Below are 26,382 nucleotides of genomic sequence, written 5' to 3'. Positions count from 1 at the left end.
TGTGATTGCACTGTCATCTTCCACAATCTATGAAACAACACTGGCTACAAGATGACAGGCTGACTTGGTTTACAATAGCCTCTTCTCAATCTTACCTACTGTCTGTGGACACAATATGGCACCATCAATGTGCAGCGGCAGTGGACAGGTCCTCACCAAATTCTCCTGGCTGAGAAGGTGTGTCATTCACTATCCAACAATGTGTCTTTATGATGTACCTCTTGTGGCTGAATAGCCCAAGACCTTGGGGTGCACCACTATGAAGGAAGGTCAAGAATAAAATTCCCATTAAGAATAAAAATCCAATCTCCAAACCATCAGTTATGTCAGTCTTGATAAAGAGTCCAGACCTAAAACATTGACTGACCATTTCTACCCATTGCTGTCTAACTTGCTGAGTTTCTCCAACAATTCTTTGTCTACATCAGTTAAGATGGAAGGCTTTAGATCTGACCGTACATTGTGTCATATATGGAATAAAAGTTCAGCAGGATCTGACTGTGGCAACTCTAACCGGACATGGTGAAACAGTGGCATTCTGTCACAGACCTTGACAAAGGAGCAGAATTAGACCGGTCACTCTTTGCGCTTTGTACAAATTCAACAGTGGCATTCAGAGATACACACCTCTGGCAGAGTTCTGGTCTGCCCACTGACTTCACACTGCATTTGTAGTTGCTGTGCTAAATCAGCCATGCCAAAAAGCAAATAGTAGCAAGGTGTGTACATGATTGCTGTTAGATAACTGCTTCAGGCACGAATTCTGAAGCCTTATATAGGTATTGTGAGTTTACTGGCACATGGACGTCATTGATGAGGTTGCCGGGGTGGGGATTCTTGATTTTACTCATCTCCTTCACAACTTCCTCTCATTGACACTCAAGACTCACGCTTGAGGCTCATCCGAGGATCATCTTGGAGCCTCTATGTCAAAGCAATCTTGAAGAAGGCTTGTGAGTGGCTATACTTTGTGAGGAGTTTAAGGAGGTTCGGTATGTCACTGAAGACTCTCAAAAACTTCTGCAGGTGTATTGTGGAGATTATTCTGGCTGGTTGCATCACTGTCTGGTATGGAGGTGCCAATACTCAGGGCATGAATAAACTCCAGAGGGTTGTTAACTCAGCCTGCAACATCACAGGCTACCAGTCTTCACTCCATTGAGGACATCTACATAAGGCGGTATCTTAAGAAAGCAACCTCTAACATCAAAGCCCCCCCCCCCCCCACCCAGTCTATGCCCTCTTCTACCATTGGGAAAAAGGTACAGGGGCTTGAAGATGAGCACTCAGTGACACAAGGACAATTTCTTCCCCACTGCTATCAGATTCCTGGATAATCAATGAACCAAAGACACTGCCTGACTTTGACTTTTTTTTATTACACTATTTTTATCTATTTTGAAATGTGGTTGATATAAATGTTGGCACTGTGATGCTGGCGCAAAACAACAAATTTCATGACGTGTTCATGACAATAAATTCTGATTCTGATTGAACTCTTGTGTGAACTTAGGTTCCCCAAGCACTGGGATCACACTCCGTGTGATCATGTTTCTGCTTCTGCTGAGGAGCAGTTGAAATAGATGAGTTGAAGAGGCCTGAATCAATGGGGTGAATGTGGGCCCCAATGAGCTGAGGTAAAGCTAACATCACAAAGGAGCATATTGACTCCACTAGTCGCCCAAGTTGAACAGCAGCTTGCTTCTACATGTGATCATTTTCTAGGTCATTTAAGTCCTTCCTGAAGAATTTCAAAGTTTTGTTATTGGCCTGCAATTCTTAGATCAAAGAGTTCTGCAGCATGGAAACAGGCCCTTCTTTCCATCTTGTCCATCCTGACCAAGCTATTCCCATTTGCCTACTTTTTGCTCATATCTCTTTAAATTTTTCCTATCCATATAATGATCTAAATATTTTTCGAACTTAACAATTATCCCTGCTTCTACAACTTTTTCTGGAGGCTCGTTCCATAGACCTACTCCCTCTGTGTGAAGAAGGTGCAATGGTGTTGGCTTTGCAGCTCCTCACACATTATTTAGAGGGGAAATGTGATTACAAAAGAAAACTTCTGGTCTTGCCCAATCCAGCTTCTTGTTCCTCTGGTCCAATATGAACCAGAACGATTATGCTTCAATTTGGGACCAGGGTTTTCTCATTGACATGATAGAACAGTCTTTTTTTTTAAAAACAGACTCTCCATTGTCCTTCTTTGACATAATTATACCAGGAATCTTACATGAAATGGCACAAGTACCGAGAAAAACTGTGTTTACCTTTCTCTTGTTGAGGAGCTGCAAGGAAACTGAGAAAGTTATACTAGAAGGGTAGAATCAGTATATGGATAAAGCAAAACCCAGCTGGAGATTATAACTTTTTCCAAACATAGGATTTTCTCCTTATCCCACAGGATGATACAATTCATTTATTGAAACAGCACAGTGTTTATGCTCAGTCAAACCAGAGCTTTGCTTGATGAAGGTTTGAAAGGTGGAAATACTGACAGATAAACAGAATGGTAACACAACACCTAAACCCACATCAAACCTCAACGACAGCTTCTTATGTCAGAGCTGAATCTCACTCCCACATTGGCTTCAGAGGAATCCTGATTCCCTCATACAATTTGCTGTTACAGAAGAGTGGCAGAAAGCACTTTGACACAAAACCAACACTTAACAAGCAAGTTTGTTTGAAACTAACCAAATGTGGTTCTTTTGAAAGAGGGTTTGTATTTTTAAATACCATGCTCCTAGAAAGCACAATACATTTATTTCCTTAAAGTGTAGCTGTACCGGGCCTGCAGAACATATTCAGATAGGAGGTGCAGGGGCCACGACTGAATCGGATGGATAAGGGGTAAAGGTCATGGATTCAGGCACAGAAGGATCTTCAGCCAGACAGGGTTGAGATGTTTGCACCATACCAACTCCTTCAATATCTTGCTGATGCTTATCACTGAATATCTGACTTTCTTTATCGAGAGCTGTGTACTGTAAAATAAAAAAAAGGGAAGAAAGAATGAGAAAATATATAAAAATATAGAATGGATGGATGTTCTTAAAGAAATGAATTGTTGGATCATGTTAAAACACACACACAGAAAACAGATAAAAGAAACATCTGCTTTGTGAGCCTGTTTAGCTCTTCACACTTCCCCAAACTGTGAACAGTGTGCATCTGAAGGGCAACATGTCAAATTCAATTTGGATGGTTGAAAATTATAGACCTCGTTCATTAACAGGTTAATAGAGCAGCAATTCAAATGGTCTAACTCAGAGGTGTACATTATTTTAGCTATCGTTCAACGTCACTAAAATCTCTAGACTGCAGTATTGCCATTCCATGGGTGCACAAAGCACTAATGCTGCTTTGTGTGTGGAAAGTATATGGTAAACTAATAGTGCTACATAATAGATGACTGACTATAGCACACACATAATACTAAAATGTAAGGAAATAAAAGCAAAAGGAAAGAAAACAGATTACTCACCAATTTGCACCAATCATGAATAAATTCCACCTATCTAATCTTGAAGAAAGGGAGGAATAGAAATCCATTGACAATTTACATTTCTATCAACTCTAAAATATCTCTGCACAGTTAACAAGGTGAGAAAATAGCTATGAGTGGAAATGATACTTTTGGGAGTAATCCATATGATGTTCCTTCCCTGCACTGTCAGCATCAGAGAGATAACCTCAATTCTCATCAGTCGCTAGAGATATCAGTGTGAGGGTATATTTGCCACTGGGATGTAACATCCTCATAAATGATACAACAACCTGCATTTCAATTGTTTTCCTTATATACAGAAAACCGATATGGATCTGAATGAAAAGGTTGTAGAGGGATAAGGCAAAAGTTTCCAGGAAATATTTATAAGCATGTGGGGAGATACCAAAAGGAGTAACCTCAGTAAGGAAGGAGCTCCAGTTTTGTAGCTGTGTTTGATTGAAACAGTTCAAAAATGGTGGAGTGTGGAACAATGAAATCGTTGACATTACAGGGAGTGAAACGGGAAAGTCTGCAGATGCTGTGATTGTAGTAAAAACACAGAAATGCTGGAGGAACTCAGCAGGTCTCGCAACGTCCATAGGCGGTGAAGGTTTATAGCCAGCGTTTTGAGCCTGAGCCCTTCTCCAAGGTTTAAGCTGAAAGCAGACAGGCATCTGAATAAAAATATGGAGGGGGGGGGGGTGTTGGAAAGGGCATGGAGTGGAGTACAGTCCAATAGGCAAACGATCATGATTAGACATGGATAGGAGGACAGGAGAGGAAAGCTGAAAATTGATCGGGGGAGCAGGGTGGCTCTATGAATGCACTGCTGGAGGCAATAAGACAGAGAGAAAAGGAATGAGAGAGAGACAGAGCTAGAGGAAAGAAGTATGGGATAGGGGAAGGGGAGAGACAGGGTAGGGGTGGTGTGGTGAACAGAAAATGGAGAAGTTAACATTAATGCTATCTCATTGGAGGGTTCCTGCCAATTTGCAGGTGGTCTCAGCCTGACAGTGCATGAGAGCATGGACAGACATGTAGGCACAGGAATGGGGCGGGGAATTGAAATAGACTGCCAATGGGAAATCCACGCTAATGCAGTGGACAGAGCAAAGTTGCTCTACAAAACGATTTCCCAGTCTCACTGATGACCGCAATGGGAGCACTAGATGATCTATGTATATTTACACGTGAAGATTTGCTTCACCAAGAAGGATTATTTGGTGCACCATTGGGCACCCCCCCAACCAGAAAGAAGCAACATCTTCTCCGGTGTCTGTTATCCACCCCTATCCATTTCCTCTAGCTCTCCCTCTCTTTTTCCCTGATTCCTCCAGCTCTGCCTTCACAGAGCCACCCCCTCCCCTGATTAATTCTCACCTTTCCTCTCCTGTCTGTCCAATTATGGCTTTTTCCTTGTTGGCCTGGGCTCCTCCTCTTGCCCTTTCTTCCCCCTCATCCAGCCTTTTAATTCCAGCGTCTGTCTGCTTTTTACTCACACTTAGTCCTGAAACGATGGTTCTATATCTTTCCCTCCTGTGAATGCTGCGAGCCCTGCTGAGTTCTGGGTTTTGACATTACAAGAGTGCTTTTGCATGTTAATGGCATATGTCTAGAGACATTTTAATAATAATTTTTTTATGAATGATCGTATGGAATGATTTAGTCATGATAATGTGAAGCTGGCATATTTGGGCATGGGAAGGTAAAGATTTGGAAATCGGGGGTGATGGAAGTGCAAGACTTTGAATGCTTGTGGAAAAATGACAAGACATTCTAAGTGAATTGTAATTTATGGAGTGGGCATAATGAGCTGGCTCAGAAGGAATGACATTATTGGTGAAAGCTTTGACTGTCAAAAGAGAGAGGCAGGACAAGCGAGAAATAATGTCGCAGACTGACAAAAATAGTGCCGTGAATGAATGTAAGGCAGATTTTCTTCATAAACTACAAAAATATAGGGAACACTTTGTTTGCTAGTCAGGTAAAAAAAAAATCACAGTTGAGCTTAGACAGGATGGCCCAGAGGGTTTGTTTACAGAGGCCATATGGATGGAGCTGAGGAACAGAAAAGGTTTGACCACACTGATAGCCCACCTAATGGTCAGAGAGAATTGGAGGAGCAAATCTGAGGAGAGGTAGCAGACCGATGTAAGAAACAGAAAGGTGTGATTTTAACTTTCCACATATTGACTGGGACACCCATATTGGATGGTTTGTCAAATGTGTTCAGGAAAGTTTTGTAAATAATATATAGAGCCACCAATGAGGGAGAATGCAATACTTGATCTCCTATTAGGAACCAGACAGGTCAGATGACAGAAGTATGTGTAGGCAAACATTTTGGGTCCAGTGGCTATAATGTCATTAGTTTCAAGTTAATGATGGATAAGGATAAGTCTGGTCCTTGAGTTGAGATTTTAAATCGGAGAAAGGCCAATTTTGTGGAAATGAGAAAGGGTCTAGGAAGAGTGGATTGGGATAAGTTGTTTTCTGGCAAGGATGTGTTCAGTAAGTGGAAGGCCTTCAAAGGTGAATTTTTAAGAGCACAGAGTTTGCATGTCCTGTTAGGATTAAAGGCAAATTTAACAGACAGAGGGAACCTTGGTTGTCAAGGGATATTAGAAATCTGGTAAAGAAGAGAGAGGAGTACAGCAAATATAGGCAACAAGGAGCAAATGAGGTACTAGAAGAGCATAGAAAATGTAAGGGAATGTTTAAGAAGGAAATCAGGAAGTCAAAAAGAAGACATGGGGTTGTTTTGGCAGATAATGTGAAGGAAAGGGACAAAATTGGACCCCTAGAAGATTAGAGTGGTCATCTAAATGTGGAGCTTAATGAGATGGAGGAGATCTTAAATAGTTTTTTTTTTGCATCAGTATTTACTCAGGAAATTGGCATAGTGTATAAGGAAGGAAGGGAAGCAAGTGTCATGGAACATATAGAGATGAAAGAGTAGGAGGTTCTTGCTGCTTTACAGCAAATAAAGGGAGATAAATCCCCCGGGCCTGAGATGATATTCCCTCAGACCTTGAGGGAGACTAGTCTAGAAATTACAGGGGCCCTGGCAGAAATATTTAAAATGCCCTACACCGTGGGTGAGGTGCCAGAAGATAGAAGGGTGGCTCATATTGTTCTTTTGTTTAAAAAAGGCTCCCAAAGTAAACCACAAAATTACAGGGTGGTAATCCTGATGTCAGTAGTGGGTAAATTATTGAAGGGTATTCTGAGAGATAGGATATACAAGTATTGGGACAGCTAAGGGTTGATTAAGGAAGAATAGACAGAATGGCTTTGTGTGTGGTAGGTCATGTTTAACGAATCTTATAGTTTTTTTTGAGATTACCAAGAAAGTAGATGAAAGAAAGGCTGTGGATGTTGTCTACATGGAATTTAGTAAAGCCCTTGACAAAGTCCCACATAGGAGGTTATTTCAAAAGGTTCAGACAATAGATATCCATGGAGAGGTTGTATAATGGATTAGAAATTGGCTGAATGGGAGAAAACTGAAGTGGTAGTGGATGATCGTTTCTTCGACTGGAGACCTGTAAATAGTGGTGTTTCTCAGGGATCGGTGTTGGGACCACTGTTGTTTGTTGTCTATATTAATGAACTGGATGATAATGTGGGAAATTGGATCAGCAAATTTGCTGATGACACTCAGATTGGAGGCGTGGTGGACAGTGAGGAAGACTTTCAAAGCTTGCAGAGGGATCTGGACCAACTGGAAAAATGGGCCAGAAAATTGCAGGTGGAATTTAATGCAGTCAAGTGTGAGGTGTTGCATTTTGGAAGTACGAACCAAGGTGGGACATACATAGTAAATGGTAGGGCACTGAGAAGTGCAGAAGAACAAATGGATCTGGGAATACAGATACATAATTTCCTGAAAGTGGCATCACATGTAGACAGGGTTGTAAAGAAAGCTTTTTGCATCTTGGCCTTCATAAATCAAAGTACTAAGTACAGGATTTGGAATGTTATGGTGAGATGGTAATTTAGAGTATTGTGTGCAGTTCTGGTTGCCAAACTACAGCAAGGGTATCAGTAAGATTGAAAGAGTGCAGAGAAGATTTACTAGCTTGTTGATGTGTCTTCAGGAGTTGAGTTACAAGGAAAGATTAAACAGGTTGGGATTTTATTTCTTAGAGTGTAGAAGAATGAGGGGAGATTTGAGAGAGGTTTACAAAATTATGAGGGGAATAGAGTAAATGTGAGTAGGCTCTTTCCATAGATTAGGAGAGATAAATACAAGTGGATATGGCTTTAGGGTGAAAGTTTTAGAGGGACATTAGGAGGAACTTCACTCAGAGAGTGGTGAGAGTTTGGTTTTAGCTGCCATCTGACATGGTAAATGCGGGCTCATTCTTAAGTTTTAAGAATAAATTGGATAGATACATGGATGGGAGAGGTCTGGTGGGTTATGGAATGGGTGCAGGTCAGTGGGACTAGAGGAATGATGTTTTGGCACAGATTAGAAGGGCTGAATGCCCTGTTTTCTGTGCTGTAGTGTTCTATGGCTTCTATGCTTTGCATGAAACGATCCACTGACATTATTCCACAAGATATAGAAAAGGGATCACAATTATACAGCACTTTATAATATCAGGATATTTTAAATTAAGCAAATTAAGTACTTTTGAAATGTTTTATCATTGGAAGGGCAAATTTGCCTGCATCAGTTTTTCACAATCATTATCTTCTCAAGTGAGAATTGGCTGAAACAAATTAAGAATTCCACTTTTTGGAAAAGTACATTTTTTCCTTTCACCTGATCAAGCTGATGTCCCCTAGATTTAACATGCTATTTTAATGATAAAGGTTAATTCTCATCTGCTTGGACAAAAGGCCTTTGAGGCCTGTGGTACAAAATTTCATTTTTAAATAAAAAGACTCTTTTGGTCCCTTACATTCCACACATCATTTACATCCGTGTAATTTGGGACTATCATTAATGGAAAGGCTACTTCTGGGAGCATAAATCATGTGACCTTCTGGCACTGTCACTATGATATGGATGGTTCATTGATTTTAGTAATTCTTTATAATATAATTGTTTTGAAATTCTATATTCCTTAACAGAAAATATAACAACTTGTCCCTGAAACTGATGAAATGTGAAGGTATCCCAAGATTATTAGAGGTGGTGGATACTTTTGTGCCAATAATTTACTTGGCTTTGTAGAGAATAGTTCCCAGGGTGCGTTACAATAAATCCAACCATTTCACAACCAAGGCAAATGCAGTGAGATTTTGCACCACTTTTCTTTATGACATTAAATTGAAATTATTATACTACAATAAATCATAAAGGACTGAAAATGTCCTGCATCAATAAACAGGCTCAAAGCCAACTTTACAATATAATGGTCATATATAGTTCAGGTCTCTGCAGTATCGTGATGTCTCTTCCCTCCTCTTGAGAAACACCTGTTTCATAAATTTAAGTGATTTCATCATGAGGAAATATTACAGCACTTGAAATTGACTCTTGACAATAAATTGGCATTAACCAAAGCTTAGAGAACAAGAAGGGCAGCCAATGTCAGGAATTTTATGGTCACTGGGTTGGCTGGAAGGTTTCTGTGTTCAAGGATGTGCTTAAATACTTGCAATAACATACAACAAAGGCATAATGGAAAAGGATAAGGTTTAAATATTTTAAGGAGGAGATAGTTATTAATTTGATAGTTCTTTCAATCGAAAAGCTGTTGTATGAACCCAACAACCATTGGAAATACCAGAAACAGAAAGAGGATCCATCATTACCAGTTTCTCCCGGTCAGATTATGTAAAAGAGAATTAACTCTGAGAAATTATCTAGAAATTAGATCATTTCTAATTGAAATAATGCCCTTCAAAATGATGACATGGAATTTTTTTGCAAAATTCCTCTGAACGTACATGATATTTTCTGTGGCAACTGTGTATTTATTTTGTTCGTAGCCATAATTGGAGATTTTGGATGCTGTGTACAACTTTTACTGAACCATCATCCAAATTAGGGGAAGATTGTGCTGTCATCAATGAGGGGTTCTCCATTCTGACACTGACAGCAATGCAGACACATCTGCCAAGCTCAGTTTCAATGATCAGGATATTTGAAAAACCATCACAGGTTGCTCCATCAGTTATGTTTTTTTTTACACAGCCGTTGCGTTCTGGGAAATTATTCCCAAATTTCTGGAACGCAGTCTGTGTAAAAAGATCGGAATGGAAATGACTAATTCTCATTCCAAAATTTTACCGGCGGCACCCCTAGGTGGATTTGCAGATTGCCTGTAGTCTACACTGAACTGCAGGCAGTCTGCAACAATGGGCTAACGAATACGATGTATTTGCAAGTCCTGCCTCTTTATTTACCTCATGTAAGGAAATGGAGATTTTGAGTTTTGGTCGTTTGTGTGTGAACGGCCACTCTGGAAGATAGGAAAAAAATTTTGAACAGGAAAAAAAACATCAATTCTATGTAAAAAAACATAAATGATTGCATTTATTTTACACCATGCAAATCAAGTTTCAGCTGATCTATCTAATTGATCATTTGATACCTTGCAATGGCATGGGGCAACACAGCACAGGACTCACACATGGAGGTGGTGGTGCTTGCCCACATAGGGAATTGCCATGTCTCCACATTCCCCCCAACCACGTTTATCTTTGCTTGCACTTTATAACAGCCTCTAATGCAGCTGTGCTGTGGCTCCCATGGGAAGAGTTGCCTTAAGGTCTGATTGACTGACACATTTCCAGTTTATCACAGAAAGATGTGGGGGTTTGGAAACTTTCACGCAGCTCATGTTGGGAATTGCACAAGATTTTTCATGTAACCCATCACAGCAATGTTTTAATATATTACTGGCCAATTCCACAAACTTTTTTTTTTGGGGTGTTAGTGTTTTATTCAGCGCATTTAGCATATGAAAAAGGGTGAAATCCAATTTCGAGACATTCCAGAAAACATTTTTACATTTTCCTCACATGATTAATACCAGTTGGTTCCATCCAAAACCCTGCCAAAGAGAACCATTACCTCACATATGCCTACATGACTTAGTCATAGCATTTGTAAAACATAAATGAAGGAAGAACTCAGGGAGGGTAATTGAGGTGCTCTGAAAAAGTCAACGTCTTCCTTCAGCCTAAAACTCCAATATAAAATCTTATGACTCATGCTCAGCTAAAATAAAGTCATTATTTTTCACAAAGTTATTCAATTAATTGGTGCTTGTGGAATTAATATTGCTTGCTTAGATGAATTCCCAATGCATGAATTAGATCAGCCATGATCGTATTGAATGGTGGAGCAGGCTCGATGGGCCATGTTTGGCCTACTCCTGTTCCTACTTCCCATGTTCCTATGAACAAATATTGAAAGTGCAGGTAAAGATCATTCTATCTTTTTAACCATACAATAAATCAACATTCATTGTAACTGCATGTTCGAACATGGATTTTCATTTCAGTTGTGCTAATATTATAACAAAATGTACAAAATACATATTGAACAAGCTTTCATTTTTAGTTAGTGGATATTGAATTTTAGAACAAGATATCACTTTCATCATAATGACATAAGATGGAATATATCTTTGGATCATGTCTTGATCAAGGATCGTCAGATAATCAATCCTTCATTGTGCACATTAAAGACCCTACCTCATTGTTTAGAGCTGGTAGAAATAATCTTTTATATCCCAGAAAACTCTGAATGAATCCAACAGATCTCAAGGGTTAAAAGCATTCTGAAGAACAGCTTAGTATGGATTGCCCAGATCTGACATTCATATTGGTTGGATTCCTAAAAAAATGCCTACCTCCTTGCACAATGTTGTTCCAAATCGTATCTTTGAACACAGAAAGATGGGACAGAATTCATCCTCTTGATCAAAACAGTAACTAGTTATGTGTTGACTGGCTGGCTAGATTAATAATCGTACGGAGTAAGTAGGGGTCATCCAAAACATTTTTTGATCCTCTGGCCCAATTTTGAAATTGGTTTTAAGAGGAAGAAGCCATGTGAGTGCAGAAGAAGTGTGAGCAGTGCTGATGTAAAAAATTAGTACATGCCATTGCTTTGGACCAGTCAGAGAGAAGCAATACAGCTGTGGGTCAGAGAGACGAGCAAAGAAGCACAAGGATAGCAACTAGTCACATTTCAGACACATCCATATTTATATAGCTAAAGAAAACACACTACAAATATGGCTGCAAAAGCATTCTTCAATCAGTTTGCTGATCCCACTATGAATGTTTTAAAGGTTTACCACCTGCTGGGTAAAGATTCCAATTTGGACGCTTCACTCAAAATATAAAACTAATGCTGTTCCATTGTAGATGATACACTGGGAGATTGTTCAAGTGTTGACAACTCCTAGATTTTGTCATTCTAAAATGCCAATTATTTGCATAGATGTTTTAAAGGTTTATTTACACTTGCAGGTTATTGTACATTGTTTAAAACATTTCAAGTGAAAGAAGATGAAGCAGCCTTTCCCCATGTATCTGTTGTAGGGCTAGATAACAGAACAATTCATTGCAGCTCATACCTTATTGTAACATGAAAAATACTTGGCTCCCAAGAACAGTGCTTTCATAAGTGTGGAATGAATAAAAATGCTATGGCTAGCTAAAACAGAGATCTCTGCAGTAATAATTAAAAAAAAAACATTTTGACCACATTAGCTTATCCTGGAGAACCAAGCATTCACATGCACATAAGCTCTGTAATAATCAGAATAAATGAAGCATTTCTGAAAAAAGGGATACAGATTTAGTGGAAAGCAAAGAATTTTTAGCAAAGCTTTTGATTCAGCGATTCTTCCAATTCAGCCTTGCTAACACCAGATGGCACTCAAAGACCACTCTGCCTACTTCAAATAGTTTCAAGTTATCTTCCTTTTTTGGAAATTCTTGGTTTCTTCCATTATTTCTGAAGAATTATTAAACCAGTGTTTATATTAAAACACATTCTTGTCCACGGGCAGTTGTGAGTATATTTTTGGCCTTTCAAATCAAGACTTCACGTGAGATTTATTATGTGGCAGATTTTTCTGAAGTTTCTGTCAAATATTCAGCAGTCCAGAAACGTTTGAGCCTCGAGTGAGTCTGAGGTGAACTTAATCCAGCATGAGCCACAGATAAGAAAAATATGTGCTCTCCCATACACGGCAACCATCAGCCTGAATCCACACCATGAAAAGTTCTGCCTTGTGAGCTGAGAAAGTTTAGAAAAGAGCTGTGAGGCGCAAGGCGATAGGCTATGCAAATGTGGACTGGCTGAGAATTAGTGAATGGTCCCCCTGTTAGGGCACTGCCTTCTATATCATGATGCTGTTCCAGGTTTATCCAGTGTCTCAGTGTGAGGATTGGAGGTCACCCTCTCCCTCTTATACTTCAAACTGTTAAAAAAAATGAAACATACAAAAAACAAAATATATCAAGGCTATTTATTTTAATAATAAATAAATAAACGTTGGCTAGAACTCCAAAAAAATCTAAGTCTAATCAATTTCTAGCTACTGAAGCGGAAAGCATGCTCGTACTCCAGCACTATATGAAAATGTAAGGCAGTCATCTTTCTTGATCTGATCTGCTGAACCATCCCCATGCAGCAGAGCTGTGCTTAGTTTAAATTGTTAACAGAACACCCAACAATATCCTAAAACGTTGCAAATGAACCATCAAACTGTAACAGTTCAAGAAGCCACGACTTCCCAAGTTTTAGTGGTTCATTTTGGTGGATAACAGGTTGGTCACTAGAATCTCGGCGTGCCTCTTCTCAAATTAGCATACCTGACTTTTAAGAAGAAAAGCTTGACACTGTAATTCTGTACTCTTTCTTCAGTGGAAAAAGAATGGTGTCAAAAACAATGTTAATGACCGTCCATGCACCAAGAAAAAGTGGGATCTATTTGTTGATGAGGCAGACGAGACAGACAAATGTAAAGTGCTTAATGTGTTATTGCAGATGTGTCTTGATGGTGGTGATGCTTTCTGAGATAGTGATAACCTCCTGGCACATCCAAATGTTGATGCTCTGCATTAGGAGACATTCTAATGAGCCAATATATCACAGCTCTCTCTTCCCACACTTCATCATAAAGTATCCCACCCCAGCACCTACCTGTCTTTTCCCCCAGCAACCATCTCTCCCTCCTTTCCTAATCTTTGTGAGGCTTTCAGCTGAAGCAATAGACAGTTCCTGGCTCTGGCCCACAATCAAGAAGGAAAACAACAAAGGAGGAAGATTTCCCTTGAACGTCTGCATTCAACCCTGACTTCAACCACCTGGCCAGGGTCAGTATGTATTCTTGGAGGGCTCCAGCAGCAATGTAGGTGAAAGCCTTGGTTAAGTCTGTGGTTTTCAGCAGGTCGGTGATTCATACATAACAGTCCCACTACCATTCTGCATGATGTAGAATTTGGGGGAAGTAACCTTGAAAGTGATGGAAATGAGAATTTATAGAAGGAGAAGAGCCTCTCTGCCTTCCTAGCACATGGATATTCTGGGGATGGGCAGCCAGTGTCTGATATGACTTGGAAGGGAGATGGGAGATAGAGGCTGCAGGGAAGGTCAAAATCATGTCTCCAGTTCCTGGCAAATATCAAAGTGGATTTGGAAGATAGTTTGGAGATGCAGCATGTCATGCCTAAACTTTGTCTATGTTTAAGGTTATGCATTTAAGGTGAAGGAATGAAAATTTAATGGAAATATGTGAGCCAAGCTTTTTACATAGATAGTGGCAGGTGCCCGTAACAGGCTGCTGGAGGTAGTGGTGGAAACAGATACAATAGGAGCATTGAAGAAACATCAAGCTAGATACATGAATGTGCAGGGGATTGAAGGATATACAAGATGCGCAAGTAACAGATTTTGTTTAACTTGGTCATCATGTTCAGCGCAGACACTTGGGTCGAAGGGTGGTGTACTGTTGTACATTCTCTGTGCCAAATGGGAATTGGAGGGGAAACCTAATAAAAAAGTGCTTGACATTAATCCTGCATTGAAACAAGCCTTGAAGTTCATTACATGTTTGACATGGCTTCAGAGATAGAAGGAAATATGAAGAATAACAATGATTTTGTGGAATAGTTATTGTCTAGAGTAACATTCAATAGGGTTACTCAATAGATAGCAGGAATTCATTCCACAGCAATAATTCTTACAACAGTTCTCCATCCCCTTTATATTTCATTTGATGAACTGTCCAGAAGAATTGATGATAGGGACTGCATGCTGCGCTAGTGGCTCTTAAACAATGCAGTAACATCCTCACCCCTACACATGAATATGGTGCCTAAGAGTGGAAATTCATCTCAGCCTGCTGATCCTGATCACTTTCCAGTGAAAACTGCCAGAAGTGCTTTTACTTGTAAATACCAATTGAGGACAGAAGCAGCCTTGGATATGATGGGCTGTGTTTCAGAACATTCTATTGGATAGTTCAACCAAGAAAGCTGGTGAGAGATTGCTATTAGGAATGCCACAGAGGGGGACAAAAATAAATAATTTTATCTGTTGGTTTTTGTGTCTTCTGCTTCGATGATAATCTCTCTGTCCTTCATCAGTTTTGTGTTTCAATAAATAGAAAAGGGGCCTGTAGTGTGTTCTAACAAGCAAGGAGTGATGGGCTGGATTTGGGTGAGTACAGAGCTTCTTAGATCTATATAGGACTTGGGAACAAATCTAATCCCAAGAGCAGTGAAAGTACTCTGATGGGAATTATAGTCCTCTGATTGCAATTTGAAAAAATGTACAATGCAATAGGAAGAAAGAAATCTTATTCAATTGATTACTTGAATATTTTCAGACACCGGCAAGCGTTAATTCAGATCTCACCTAGTTCCACTCCACATGGTGGGAACATTTTAAAATTGGAGTCTTTGTCAATAGAGAGGACATGCCTATGAACGCTTTATAAAAAACAATGGTCAGCTGGATAAATGTACACTGATAGAAAAACAAGCACACTGATACCTCGAAGTAGAGACCTTACTTATGTTCAAAGTTATATTGGGTATGGAAAAATTGAACCCTAATAATATGTCAGCACTTCTCAAATATTGGACTAGATACAGAAGAGAGTGAATGATTATATAAAAGTTGTTCAGTGAAGCAGCGGAATGAACAGAGGAAACCAGATACTGATCAATTAATGCTATCAATGAATATGAGAGTCATGACCACACAAAGTATGCAGTTTCATGGATCACAGGAGTTCATTCCTGTGCTGTACATTCATTTGATTTTAAGCACTAATATAACCTTCCCTGAGATTTTCTGATGATCCATTCTTAGGGGTGGTCCAGTGTTTTCAGCTTGCTACCTGAGTTGAAGATCATTCGTGGCATGCAGGTCTCCAGTAAAACTGTATTATAACCATATAACCATATAACCACTTACAGCACAGAACAGGCCAGTTCGGCCCTACTAGTCCATGCCGTAACAAATCCCCACCCTCCTAGTCCCACTGACCAGCACCCGGTCCATACCCCTCCAGTCCTCTCCTCTCCATATAACTATCCAGTCTTTCCTTAAATGTAACCAATGATCCCGCCTCAACCACGTCTGCCGGAAGCTCATTCCACATCCCTCCCACCCTTTGCATAAAGAAATTTCCCCTCATGTTCCCCTTATAATTTTCCCCCTTCAATCTTAAGCCATGCCCTCTAGTTTGAATCTCCCCCACTCTTAATTGAAAAAGCCTATCCACATTTACTCTGTCTGTCCCTTTTAAAATCTTAAACACCTCGATCAAGTCCCCTCTCAATCTTCTACGCTCCAGAGAAAAAAGCCCCAGTCTGCACAACCTTTCCCTGTAACTCAAACCTTGAAATCCTGTCAACATTCTCGTATTGTATTGTTGATGGTATTTCTGATTTTGGGGTCCCTTGGTTAGGATCCAATGCTATGCACATTATTGAAGCTGATGGATTGTGTGGGGTTGTGATATTTGCTTCAATGATTAGCTGAAATCTGACTGAAGGTGATTCAACTGCAGCAAAAAAGTTAATAAACCATATATCTCTGTGTGTTTTTTCCTTGTTTATCTTTACTTCTGAGCTCAAATCTTTGCATCTCCATGCTTTCTCACCTCACAGTTCACATTTCAGGCATGTTTTACCATCTTCTCGTGCCCTGCCTCATCTAGAAATTCAAAAAAGGATTTAATTCTGTTTCTTCTTCACTAAAATGACACTTGCAAAAGGAACAATTATTGCCAGTGCTAATAATTGGCAATTCTTTCTACTAGTAAACCAATATCAAAAGGTGTGGATTGCATCTTTGCTTCAGTGAACTGATCTCTACAGTAACTCATGGCAAATACTTATCACTGTGCCTAGATTCCACTGTTTTAAATTTCCACTGCAGTTTTCTGATCTCCTGTGGTACATTTGGAGGACCTACAGAAGAATATAATTTCTCTGGATTTTACCACAATCTTCCTCTGCCTTATGAGGTAAGGGATAACAGGGAAATCTTGCCTAAATTCAACCCCAGAATCTTTGTCCATAGAATAGAAGTGCAATTTTTAAGTGACTATAAAAATATTGGAAACACCATTTTTTTCTCTGCCCCCTTCTCCCCCATTTCCCAATCAAATTAGATATTGTAATGAATTGCCAGAGGGGTATCAGCGCATGGGATGGAAGTGACTATATCTACCTTCTATTCCACTGACACTTGTTTCTCAGCTTCTTCCAGTCCCCTTAGGATAAAGCACCAGAAGACACCCCTGTGGCCCATTAGTCGAGTTCAAAAGTACAACATTTATTTTATATTGTCAGTTCTATAATATTCCTACAGGTACTAACTTTTTCATTAACTTTCCCTTTCTAAACACTTTTCAAATGATTTCTCCTAACCTCAAGGAAGAATCTGAAGTCCATCTGAAGTTGAAGTGCGTTAAAGAGGGTGCAGAACATATTGGTCAGAAATGTGAGAGGTAATTATTAGAACACAATCTAGATGAAGTAAATCAAGCAAAAAATCATATTGTTGGAAGGGTTGTGAACCAGAGCACACGGAGGCTGAGTTGGTAGTGCAGGGGTTGAAGTAAGTAAAGACAACCCAGTCAAGGAACAAATGGATTCAGCAAGGAGGTACAGGAAAGGACAGTTTTTCCAACTTTTTTTCAATTTTCATGGACAGTGGGAATGGCAGCCAGGGCAGGGACATGCTCCTCTGCAGAATTTGGCTAGTCAGGGAAGCCAACAGTATCAGTGATGACATCATCTGTGAGGTGCATCCAACTGCAGTACCTTACAAACCATGTTAGGGAATTGGACCTCGAGGCAGAGACTGGAAGCTGCTTGTAGATCTCAGGCTGCAACTCATCTTTCTACCAGAAATTGCCAGCACCAACCAACCAACCAACCAACCAACCAAGATGTAGTGGACTCTGGTCCAGCTCGGCAGATTATCTTCATTATGGAGCTGATGGTTCCTTGGGAGGGTACCATGAATGAGGTGCAAGAATTGAAGACTCTACATTATACTAATCTTGCTGTAGAAGCAGAAGAGTGAGGCTGGAAAGTGAGGGTGCGCCTGGTTGAAGTTGGTTGTAGAGGACTTTTTGCCAAACAAATGACCAAGCTTCTGAGGGAAGTAGGAATCAGAGGACAGGCTCTCAGAAAGGCAATTAATCATTATCTGACTCAGGTGAAATGAGCAGTCATTTGGCTCTTAACAAAGTTAAAAGCAGGCTCCAAATGATCACTAGGAGAAATGGATATGGGACACACACTCAGGTCTGATCATCCCATGGAGGGCCTGCCTTGGCAGAGGGTGTCTTGTGTTTAAAAGGCTGAAACACCCAATGATGCCAGGGAATACAATTGAAGATGTTTTGGATACTGGTTAATATTCCCTAATGGTTATCCTCCATTATTGTAATTGAGGCAACCGACTGTACTCGCTCAATCTAACCAGTACTGAAACGTCAGGGATTGTAACACCTAATCATATAAATCAACTTGGTCATTTGGATGACAGTCATGAGTTACAGGGATGCAATCATACTTCGGAGGCAGGAGGGAGATAGCTTGGTGACAGTCAGAAAAGGGACAGGGAACAGGCAGGCAGTTCAGGGTACTCCTATGGCTGTTTTCCTCAATACTGTTGAGGGGAATGATCTACCAGGGACAAGCCACAGCAGTTAGGTCTCTGGAACAGAGTCAGGCCTTGTGGCTAAGTTGGGAAGGGAGGAGAAGAGACGAGCTGTAGTGAGAGGGGATTCCATAGTGAGGGGAGCAGATAAGAGATTCTGTGGAAGAGATCAAGACTCCAGAATGGTATGTTGCCTCCCAAGTGTTAGGGTCCAGGATATCTCAGATCAAGTTCATGGCATTCTTAAGAGGGATGGTGAGTAGCCAGATGTAGTGGGCCACATAGTGACCAATGACCTGGGTGGAAAGGGTGATGAGATCCTGCAATGAGAGTTCAGGGAGTTAGATGCTAAATTAAAGGACAGGATCTCCAAGGTTATGATCTCAGGATTGCTACCTGTGTCACGCACTAGTGAGATTAGAAATAGAAGGATAAGAACTTCTGGAGAGGGTTTAAACTAGTTTGCCAGAGGGGAGAGAACCAGAGTGTGAGTGCAGAGTAAAGGGCAGAAGGTGAAAAGTATGATGCTATGTGCTCTGAGTTTGTGAAGAAGGACAGGCAAGGGATGAAACATAAATGTGGTCAGTTAGAGAGTTTGAAATGTGTCTATTTCAATGCTAGAGGTATTAGGAATAAAGGAGAATGACAGAGCAAGGATCAGTAGATGGAACTATGATGTTGCAGGCACTGGAGTTCAGGTGTTTTAAAAGGAATAGGATGGGAGGTAAGGGGAGGGAAGAGTACCATTACTAGTCAGGGATAGTATCATGGCTATTGAAAAGGAGGGTGCTGTAGAGGGAGTGTCCACTGAGATGGTGTGGGTGGAAGTCAGAAATAGGAAGGGAGCTATAACTGTACTAGTAGTAATCTATAAGGCTTCCAAATAATTCTTGCGAGATTGAGGAGCAGATAAGCAGGCAGATTTTGGAATGGTCCAGGAAATAGAGGGTTGTTGTTATGGGAGACTTCAACTTCCCTAATATTGACTGGCACTTCCTAATTACAAGAGGGATAGGGCTGGATTTTTCAGGTGTGTTCAAGGATTCCTGACATAGTATGTGGACCAGCCTATGAGAGGAGAGGCCAAACTGGATCTAATTTTGGGAAATGAACCTGGTCAGGTGGGGGAACCTCTCGGTGGGGAAGCATTTCGGTGAGGGTGACCACAACTCCTTGAGATTTAGCATAGCGATGGACAAAGTTAAAAGCAGACAAAATGGGAAAGTGTTTAATTGGGGAAGGGCTAAATATGATAAGATGAGGCAGGAACTAGCAAGAGTAAACTGGAAACAGACCATTTAAGGGTGAAAGCGCAGAACTAATGTGGAGAAAGTTTAAGGATTGCTTGCGCTGCATTCAGATAGTGGTGTCCCAGTGGGACAGGGAAAAGATGGTAGGAAAATGGAAATGTGGTTGATGAAATAGGTGAGGCAAGAAGAAGAAAGTATACATTAATATAGGAAAAAGGAAACAGGAACGGCTCATGAGAATTATATGGTAGCCAGGAAGGAGATTAAAAAAGGACTTAGAGTTTGAAGTGGACATGAGAAGGTCTTGGCATGTAGGATTAAGGAGATCCCCATATGTGAAGAACAGAAGGATGACAAAAATGGAGATGGGGCCATGAAAGCATAAAGGAGGCAACATGAGGTCCTAAATGAATATTTTGCTTCAGTAGTCACAATAGAAAAGGACCTTGATCACAGGGAGGTCAGAATAGAACAGGCTTGTGTGCTGGATGATGTTGAGATTAAGAAAGGGGGAACATTAGATCTTCTTAAAAGCATTAAGATTGATAAGCCCCCAGAGCTGAATGTGATATACCCCAGGTTGCTGAGGGAAGGGAGGGAAGAGATAGCTGGGGCAGTGGCTATGATCTTTGAGTCCCCTTTGGTCACAGGGAGATTGGAGAATGGCAAACGTAGTCCCTTTGCTTAAAAAAAAGCAATGGGGAGAATCCTAGGAATTAGAGACTGGTGAGTTTTATGTCAATGGTGTGCAAACTATTGTAGAGGATTCTTAAGGATAGGACCTAGGAACATTTGGAAAAGTACAGTCTACTCAAGGATAGCCAGCATGGCTTTGTGAAGGGAGCGTCATGCTTCACAAACCTAACTTAGTATTTTGAGGAGGTAAGAAAAGAAATTGATGAGGGTCGGGCAGTAGATTTGGTCTATATGGATTTTAGTAAGGCATCCCTCATGAGAGACTCGTTCAGAAAGTCATGAGGCAGAATCAAAGTAGGTAAAACCTGGTGTAATTAAAAAAAAAGCTATTTCTTTGACTGCCAATTAACTAAAACACATGGACGCTTACAGTTCTAAACAACGGCTTTCCTTTAAGTTCACTGAAATGCAGAAAAGTATCTCAATTTGGACGATAATTCACAATCCATTTATTTCCCATCTCCTGCTCATTTATAGTTCTTGCTGCTCCGTGTAGGAATTCGGAGGGAGTCTAATCCAGCCTAATATGCCTTGCTGAAAACACGGGATCAGGTCAGCGCACCTGATTCTGCCCAAGGCTATGTCATTTCCTGTTTACTTCAGGGTGTGGGCAGGAAGGTAGGGAGAGAAAAAAGAGTGACAGAAGGGACAAGATAATGAGTGGTAAAATGGAAGCCAAGGGAAGGAGCAGGATGAATACGCACAGTAAAATGAATTACTTAGAATTCACAGCACAAAACATGCCAATCAGTCCAATCTGTATCTTCTGCCGTCAAAAAGAGCCCTTTCCCACCCTACCATTGAAATGTTCCCTCCTAACAGTTCTCTGAGCCAGCGAGAGATTGTATAGAATAAGGGTAGGTGAGAAGAAAGAAAAAGAGAAAAAAAGAGTGGAAGAAACAAGATAGATAAGCAGAGAGAAAATAAGAAAATAAACAAGCATAAGAAATAAAGAAATAGGATTAACAAACCTCTTCCCCAAATAGTAATTTCCTTCCATTATTTATTCCTGCTGAACATCTTTTCTATTTCCCAATACCGGTGTGGACTAGAGGGGCCGAGATGGCCTGTTTCTCTACTGTAATTGTTATATGGTTATATAGTATGTTGAAAACTTCTTCAAAAACACTATCAGTGCCTTTCTGGAGGTAGCTCTTGCACTGATGACAAAATACTCTTATAATTTGTTTCCATACCACCTCACCCAGTAAATGCACGATGGGAAATTGCAGGCAAGGTCCTGCAACTTAATATTCTGCGATGCATAACAATGGAGTGAAACACAAAAGTCTGCAGATGCTGTGATGGTAGTAAAAACAGAGATACTGATGGAACTCAGCCAGTCACGCAGCGTCCATAGGAGGCAAAGACAGATTACCAATGTTCGGGTCTGAGCTCAAGGTATGAGTAACAAAAAGGGAGACAGACATCTGTATAGAAGGCTGGGGAAAAGGGAATAATTGGAGGGAAGGAGGGCAGACCAACAGACAAAAGGTGTTAACTGGATATGATAAGAGGACAGGAGAGAGGAAAGGTGAGAATTGATTTTGGCTCTATGAAAGGAGACAGAGGGAAAAGGGAAGAGAGAGAGTGAGAGAGACGGAACTGGAGGATGGGAGACATGGGGAAAGATGGGGAGGAGGATAATGGAAACCAGAGAAGTTGACATTAATGGCATCTGGTTGGAGGGTGCCCAGATGGAATATGAGGTGTCGTTCCTCTAATTAAGGTAGGCTGGCAGTGCATGGGATCATGGACAGACATATCAGCAAGGGAATGGGGCAGGCCATTAAAATGGGAGATCCACCCTATTGCAGCAAGTGCTCAACCAAGCGATCTCCCAGTCTGCGTCCAGTCTCTCCAATGTAGAGGATGCCACAGCGGAAGCACCAGGTACAGTAGATGACCCCAGGAGATCCACAAGTGAATTGTTGCTTCACCTACAAGGACTGTTTGGGGCCACAAAGGGGGGTAAGGGTGGAGGTGTGGGTGCAGGTGGAGCATCTGAATCTCCCAGTGTCCACCCATTTCAATTCCCCACCCCATTCCCTTACTGACAAATCTGTCCATGGTCTCATGCACTGCCAGACTGAGACCACCGGCAAATTAGAGGAACAATACCTCATCTTCCATCTGGGCACCCTCCAACTGGCAGGCATTAACATTGACTTCTTTGGTTTCAGTTAGAACACCACCCTCCCCCGCCCCCCCCCCCCAACCAATATTCCATCCTCCAGCTCTGTCTCTCTCCCTCTCTCTTCCCCTTTTCCCTCCGTTTCCTTTCACAGAGCCAAAATCAATTCTCACCTTTCCAATCTCCTGTCCTTTTATCAGATCCAATCAACACCTTTTTATCTGTCAATCTGTACTCCTCTCCCTTTCATTCTTCCCTTTCTCCCCAGTCTTCTATACAAACGCCTCTTTTTTTTTTACTCGTACCTTGAGAAAGGGCTCAGCCCTGAAATGCCAGTAATATATATATATGTATTTACTTTCGAGAGATGCTGCGAGATCGGCTGACTTCCTCCTGTGCTTTTACAAAATAATGAGTTTCCTTTTGCAGTCTCAGATCCAAACACTATTTAGTTGGAAATATTAGTGAAAGTGTTGAATTTCTAGTTGGAGATTTTTGAGTGAGATTTATTTGTATTTAGTTTAACTCACCATTACGCTGACGCCTGCAGTAGCATTGATCTGTATTTAGTTTAACTCACCATGATTACGCTGACGCCTGCAGTAGCATTGATCTGTATTTAGTTTAACTCACCATGATTACGCTGACGCCTGCAGTAGCATTGATCTGTATTTAGTTTAACTCACCATGATTACGCTGACGCCTGCAGTAGCATTGATCTGTATTTAGTTTAACTCACCATTACGCTGACGCCTGCAGTAGCATTGATCTGTATTTAGTTTAACTCACCATGATTACGCTGACGCCTGCAGTAGCATTGATCTGTATTTAGTTTAACTCACCATGATTACGCTGACGCCTGCAGTAGCATTGATCTGTATTTAGTTTAACTCACCATGATTACGCTGACGCCTGCAGTAGCATTGATCTGTATTTAGTTTAACTCACCATGATTACGCTGACGCCTGCAGTAGCATTGATCTGTATTTAGTTTAACTCACCATGATTACGCTGACGCCTGCAGTAGCATTGATCTGTATTTAGTTTAACTCACCATGATTACGCTGACGCCTGCAGTAGCATTGATCTGTATTTAGTTTAACTCACCATGATTACGCTGACGCCTGCAGTAGCATTGATCTGTATTTAGTTTAACTCACCATGATTACGCTGACGCCTGCAGTAGCATTGATCTGTATTTAGTTTAACTCACCATGATTACGCTGACGCCTGCAGTAGCATTGATCTGTATTTAGTTTAACTCACCATGATTACGCTGACGCCTGCAGTAGCATTGATCTGTATTTAGTTTAACTCACCATGATTACGCTGACGCCTGCAGTAGCATTGATCTGTATTTAGTTTAACTCACCATGATTACGCTGACGCCTGCAGTAGCATTGATCTGTATTTAGTTTAACTCACCATTACGCTGACGCCTGCAGTAGCATTGATCTGTATTTAGTTTAACTCACCATGATTACGCTGACGCCTGCAGTAGCATTGATCTGTATTTAGTTTAACTCACCATGATTACGCTGACGCCTGCAGTAGCATTGATCTGTATTTAGTTTAACTCACCATGATTACGCTGACGCCTGCAGTAGCATTGATCTGTATTTAGTTTAACTCACCATGATTACGCTGACGCCTGCAGTAGCATTGATCTGTATTTAGTTTAACTCACCATTACGCTGACGCCTGCAGTAGCATTGATCTGTATTTAGTTTAACTCACCATTACGCTGACGCCTGCAGTAGCATTGATCTGTATTTAGTTTAACTCACCATTACGCTGACGCCTGCAGTAGCATTGATCTGTATTTAGTTTAACTCACCATTACGCTGACGCCTGCAGTAGCATTGATCTGTATTTAGTTTAACTCACCATTACGCTGACGCCTGCAGTAGCATTGATCTGTATTTAGTTTAACTCACCATTACGCTGACGCCTGCAGTAGCATTGATCTGTATTTAGTTTAACTCACCATTACGCTGACGCCTGCAGTAGCATTGATCTGTATTTAGTTTAACTCACCATTACGCTGACGCCTGCAGTAGCATTGATCTGCTTTGCTGCTGGATTAAAGTGCTTTCTCAATTTGCCAGTTACTGCTATCTGCATGTCTTGCTCTTGTGCCATATCATCCTGCAGGAAAGAAGTATTTAACAGGTAAAATCCTCCCAGCAGCTTCTAATCATACAACTGACTTTGGACTGCCGTAGGAATTTTCTGTGCCCCAGGTTAGGAGCAACAGTTTTGATCACATGTAACCCCTGGTTTGATGAAACAAGGCATCAACATCAGATGATTCTAATTCCAAGAAATACCACTTTTAACAGTCTTGCTCTCTACTCAACTTTCCTGATGGATCTTCACAATCAAATATGGGAAAGTAATTCTGCTGCTCCTGCAGGAAAAAGGAATGCCAGGGAGGTATGTGTTGTCATGTACGCACTTTGACAATAAATCTGAAATCTGAATCTGACGGGATTCATTTTGCTTCTGCAGAAAATGAGGATTTCAGATTAGACTGTGGTATTATTCGGCAGTTTTCATCATTATCGAAATTAAAAAAATTCCCAGATTAGTCACAAGATCTTCCTTTCCTAGTTTGACGCATTTAGTTCCATAATTCAAAATAATATTTCTGGATACCTTAATCAATGTCCTTGGCAATCGTCGCTAACTCTCAGCTGCTTGCTTTCCAGCTGAAAACCCCAAGTTATCATGGACTCTTACAACTAGGTTGCTTTCAGTTTTAATTTTGCTTTTTAATTTAAAAAAAATGGAAGTATTCATCCTTGGGATCGCAAAATAACTGTTTGTTACTGCTGCAATGTCTCATTTGCAGATTTGAAATACCAGGACTTGCATAATACTAGGAAATATACAACACAATTTGTACAAAGCAAGACAACAGAACATGGGGCTCCCCCTAAATATTTCGCTCCATCCAAAAAAACATTTACAGTAATACTCATGTCCTTCCATCTCTCCCGCATCACCTTCTCTTCACTGACCATCTTCACAGGGTGTGTGTTTAGACAGCGACTCTATTCCCTTTATACTCACGATTGCATTGCTAAATTTGACTCCAAAACTATTTTTAAATTCACAGAGGACACCACCATTGTTGGCTGAATTACAGCAAATGATGAGTTAGAGTATGAATAGAGATTGAGCAAGACCAAGAACCCAAAAATGGACTTTAGAAAGGGGGAGCTGAGGGACACCACACCTGCCTTCATTGATGGGACAGTGAAGGAAAGAGTTAAAACCTTCACGTTCCTGGAGTCCATATATCGGAAACCTCTCCTGGAGCCATTAGATATAGGCAATCATGAAGAAGGCATGTCAATGTGTCGACTTTCTTAGGAATCTGAGGAGATTTGACATGCCTTTGAATACTCTATAGGTGTACTGTGGAATGTATGCTGACTGGTTGTATCATGGCCTGGTTTGGAAACTGGAGTACCCAGGAACACAAATCTGTAGAAAATGCCAAACCCAGCCAAGTCTATCAAGGCACTGACCACTAAATCCACTGAAAACACTGCCTCAAGTTGGCAGCCAACATCATAAAGGACCTCCATCATCTTGGACATAATCTCTTCAGGCAGAAGGTACAGAACCCTGAAGTCCAGCACCTCTACATTCAAGAACAGTTATTATCCCACATCTATCAGGCTCT

General features: G+C 40.8%; 1 protein-coding gene and 1 long non-coding RNA gene across 8 annotated transcripts in view; both read right to left on the bottom strand.

Moving 5' to 3' along the window:
* LOC138758062 (uncharacterized) overlaps positions 1-1,148 on the bottom strand; it is a 37,271-nt gene extending 36,123 nt beyond the window's left edge. For both annotated transcript variants that reach the window (XR_011354116.1, XR_011354114.1), the window contains exon 1: positions 96-1,148. This is a non-coding gene — a long non-coding RNA (uncharacterized lncRNA). The remainder of the gene's footprint in view (positions 1-95) is intronic.
* A 1,561-nt stretch (positions 1,149-2,709) lies between these two features.
* The window catches only part of dclk2a (doublecortin-like kinase 2a), a 353,107-nt gene continuing 329,434 nt past the window's right edge, over positions 2,710-26,382 (bottom strand). For 3 of the 6 annotated variants that reach the window (XM_069926428.1, XM_069926432.1, XM_069926431.1), the window contains 3 exons: positions 24,726-24,836; positions 9,860-9,915; positions 2,710-2,990 (listed from right to left, as the gene is read on the bottom strand). In XM_069926428.1, the coding sequence (XP_069782529.1) occupies positions 2,864-2,990; positions 9,860-9,915; positions 24,726-24,836 (294 nt within the window). In that variant the 3' untranslated portion in view covers positions 2,710-2,863. The other 3 variants (XM_069926430.1, XM_069926433.1, XM_069926434.1) reach the window with 3 other exon arrangements.

The sequence above is a fragment of the Narcine bancroftii genome, chromosome 3 (assembly GCF_036971445.1).
Source record: "Narcine bancroftii isolate sNarBan1 chromosome 3, sNarBan1.hap1, whole genome shotgun sequence".
NCBI classification, from domain to species: Eukaryota; Metazoa; Chordata; class Chondrichthyes; order Torpediniformes; family Narcinidae; genus Narcine; species Narcine bancroftii.
This window is presented reverse-complemented; position numbering and strand designations above follow the sequence as displayed.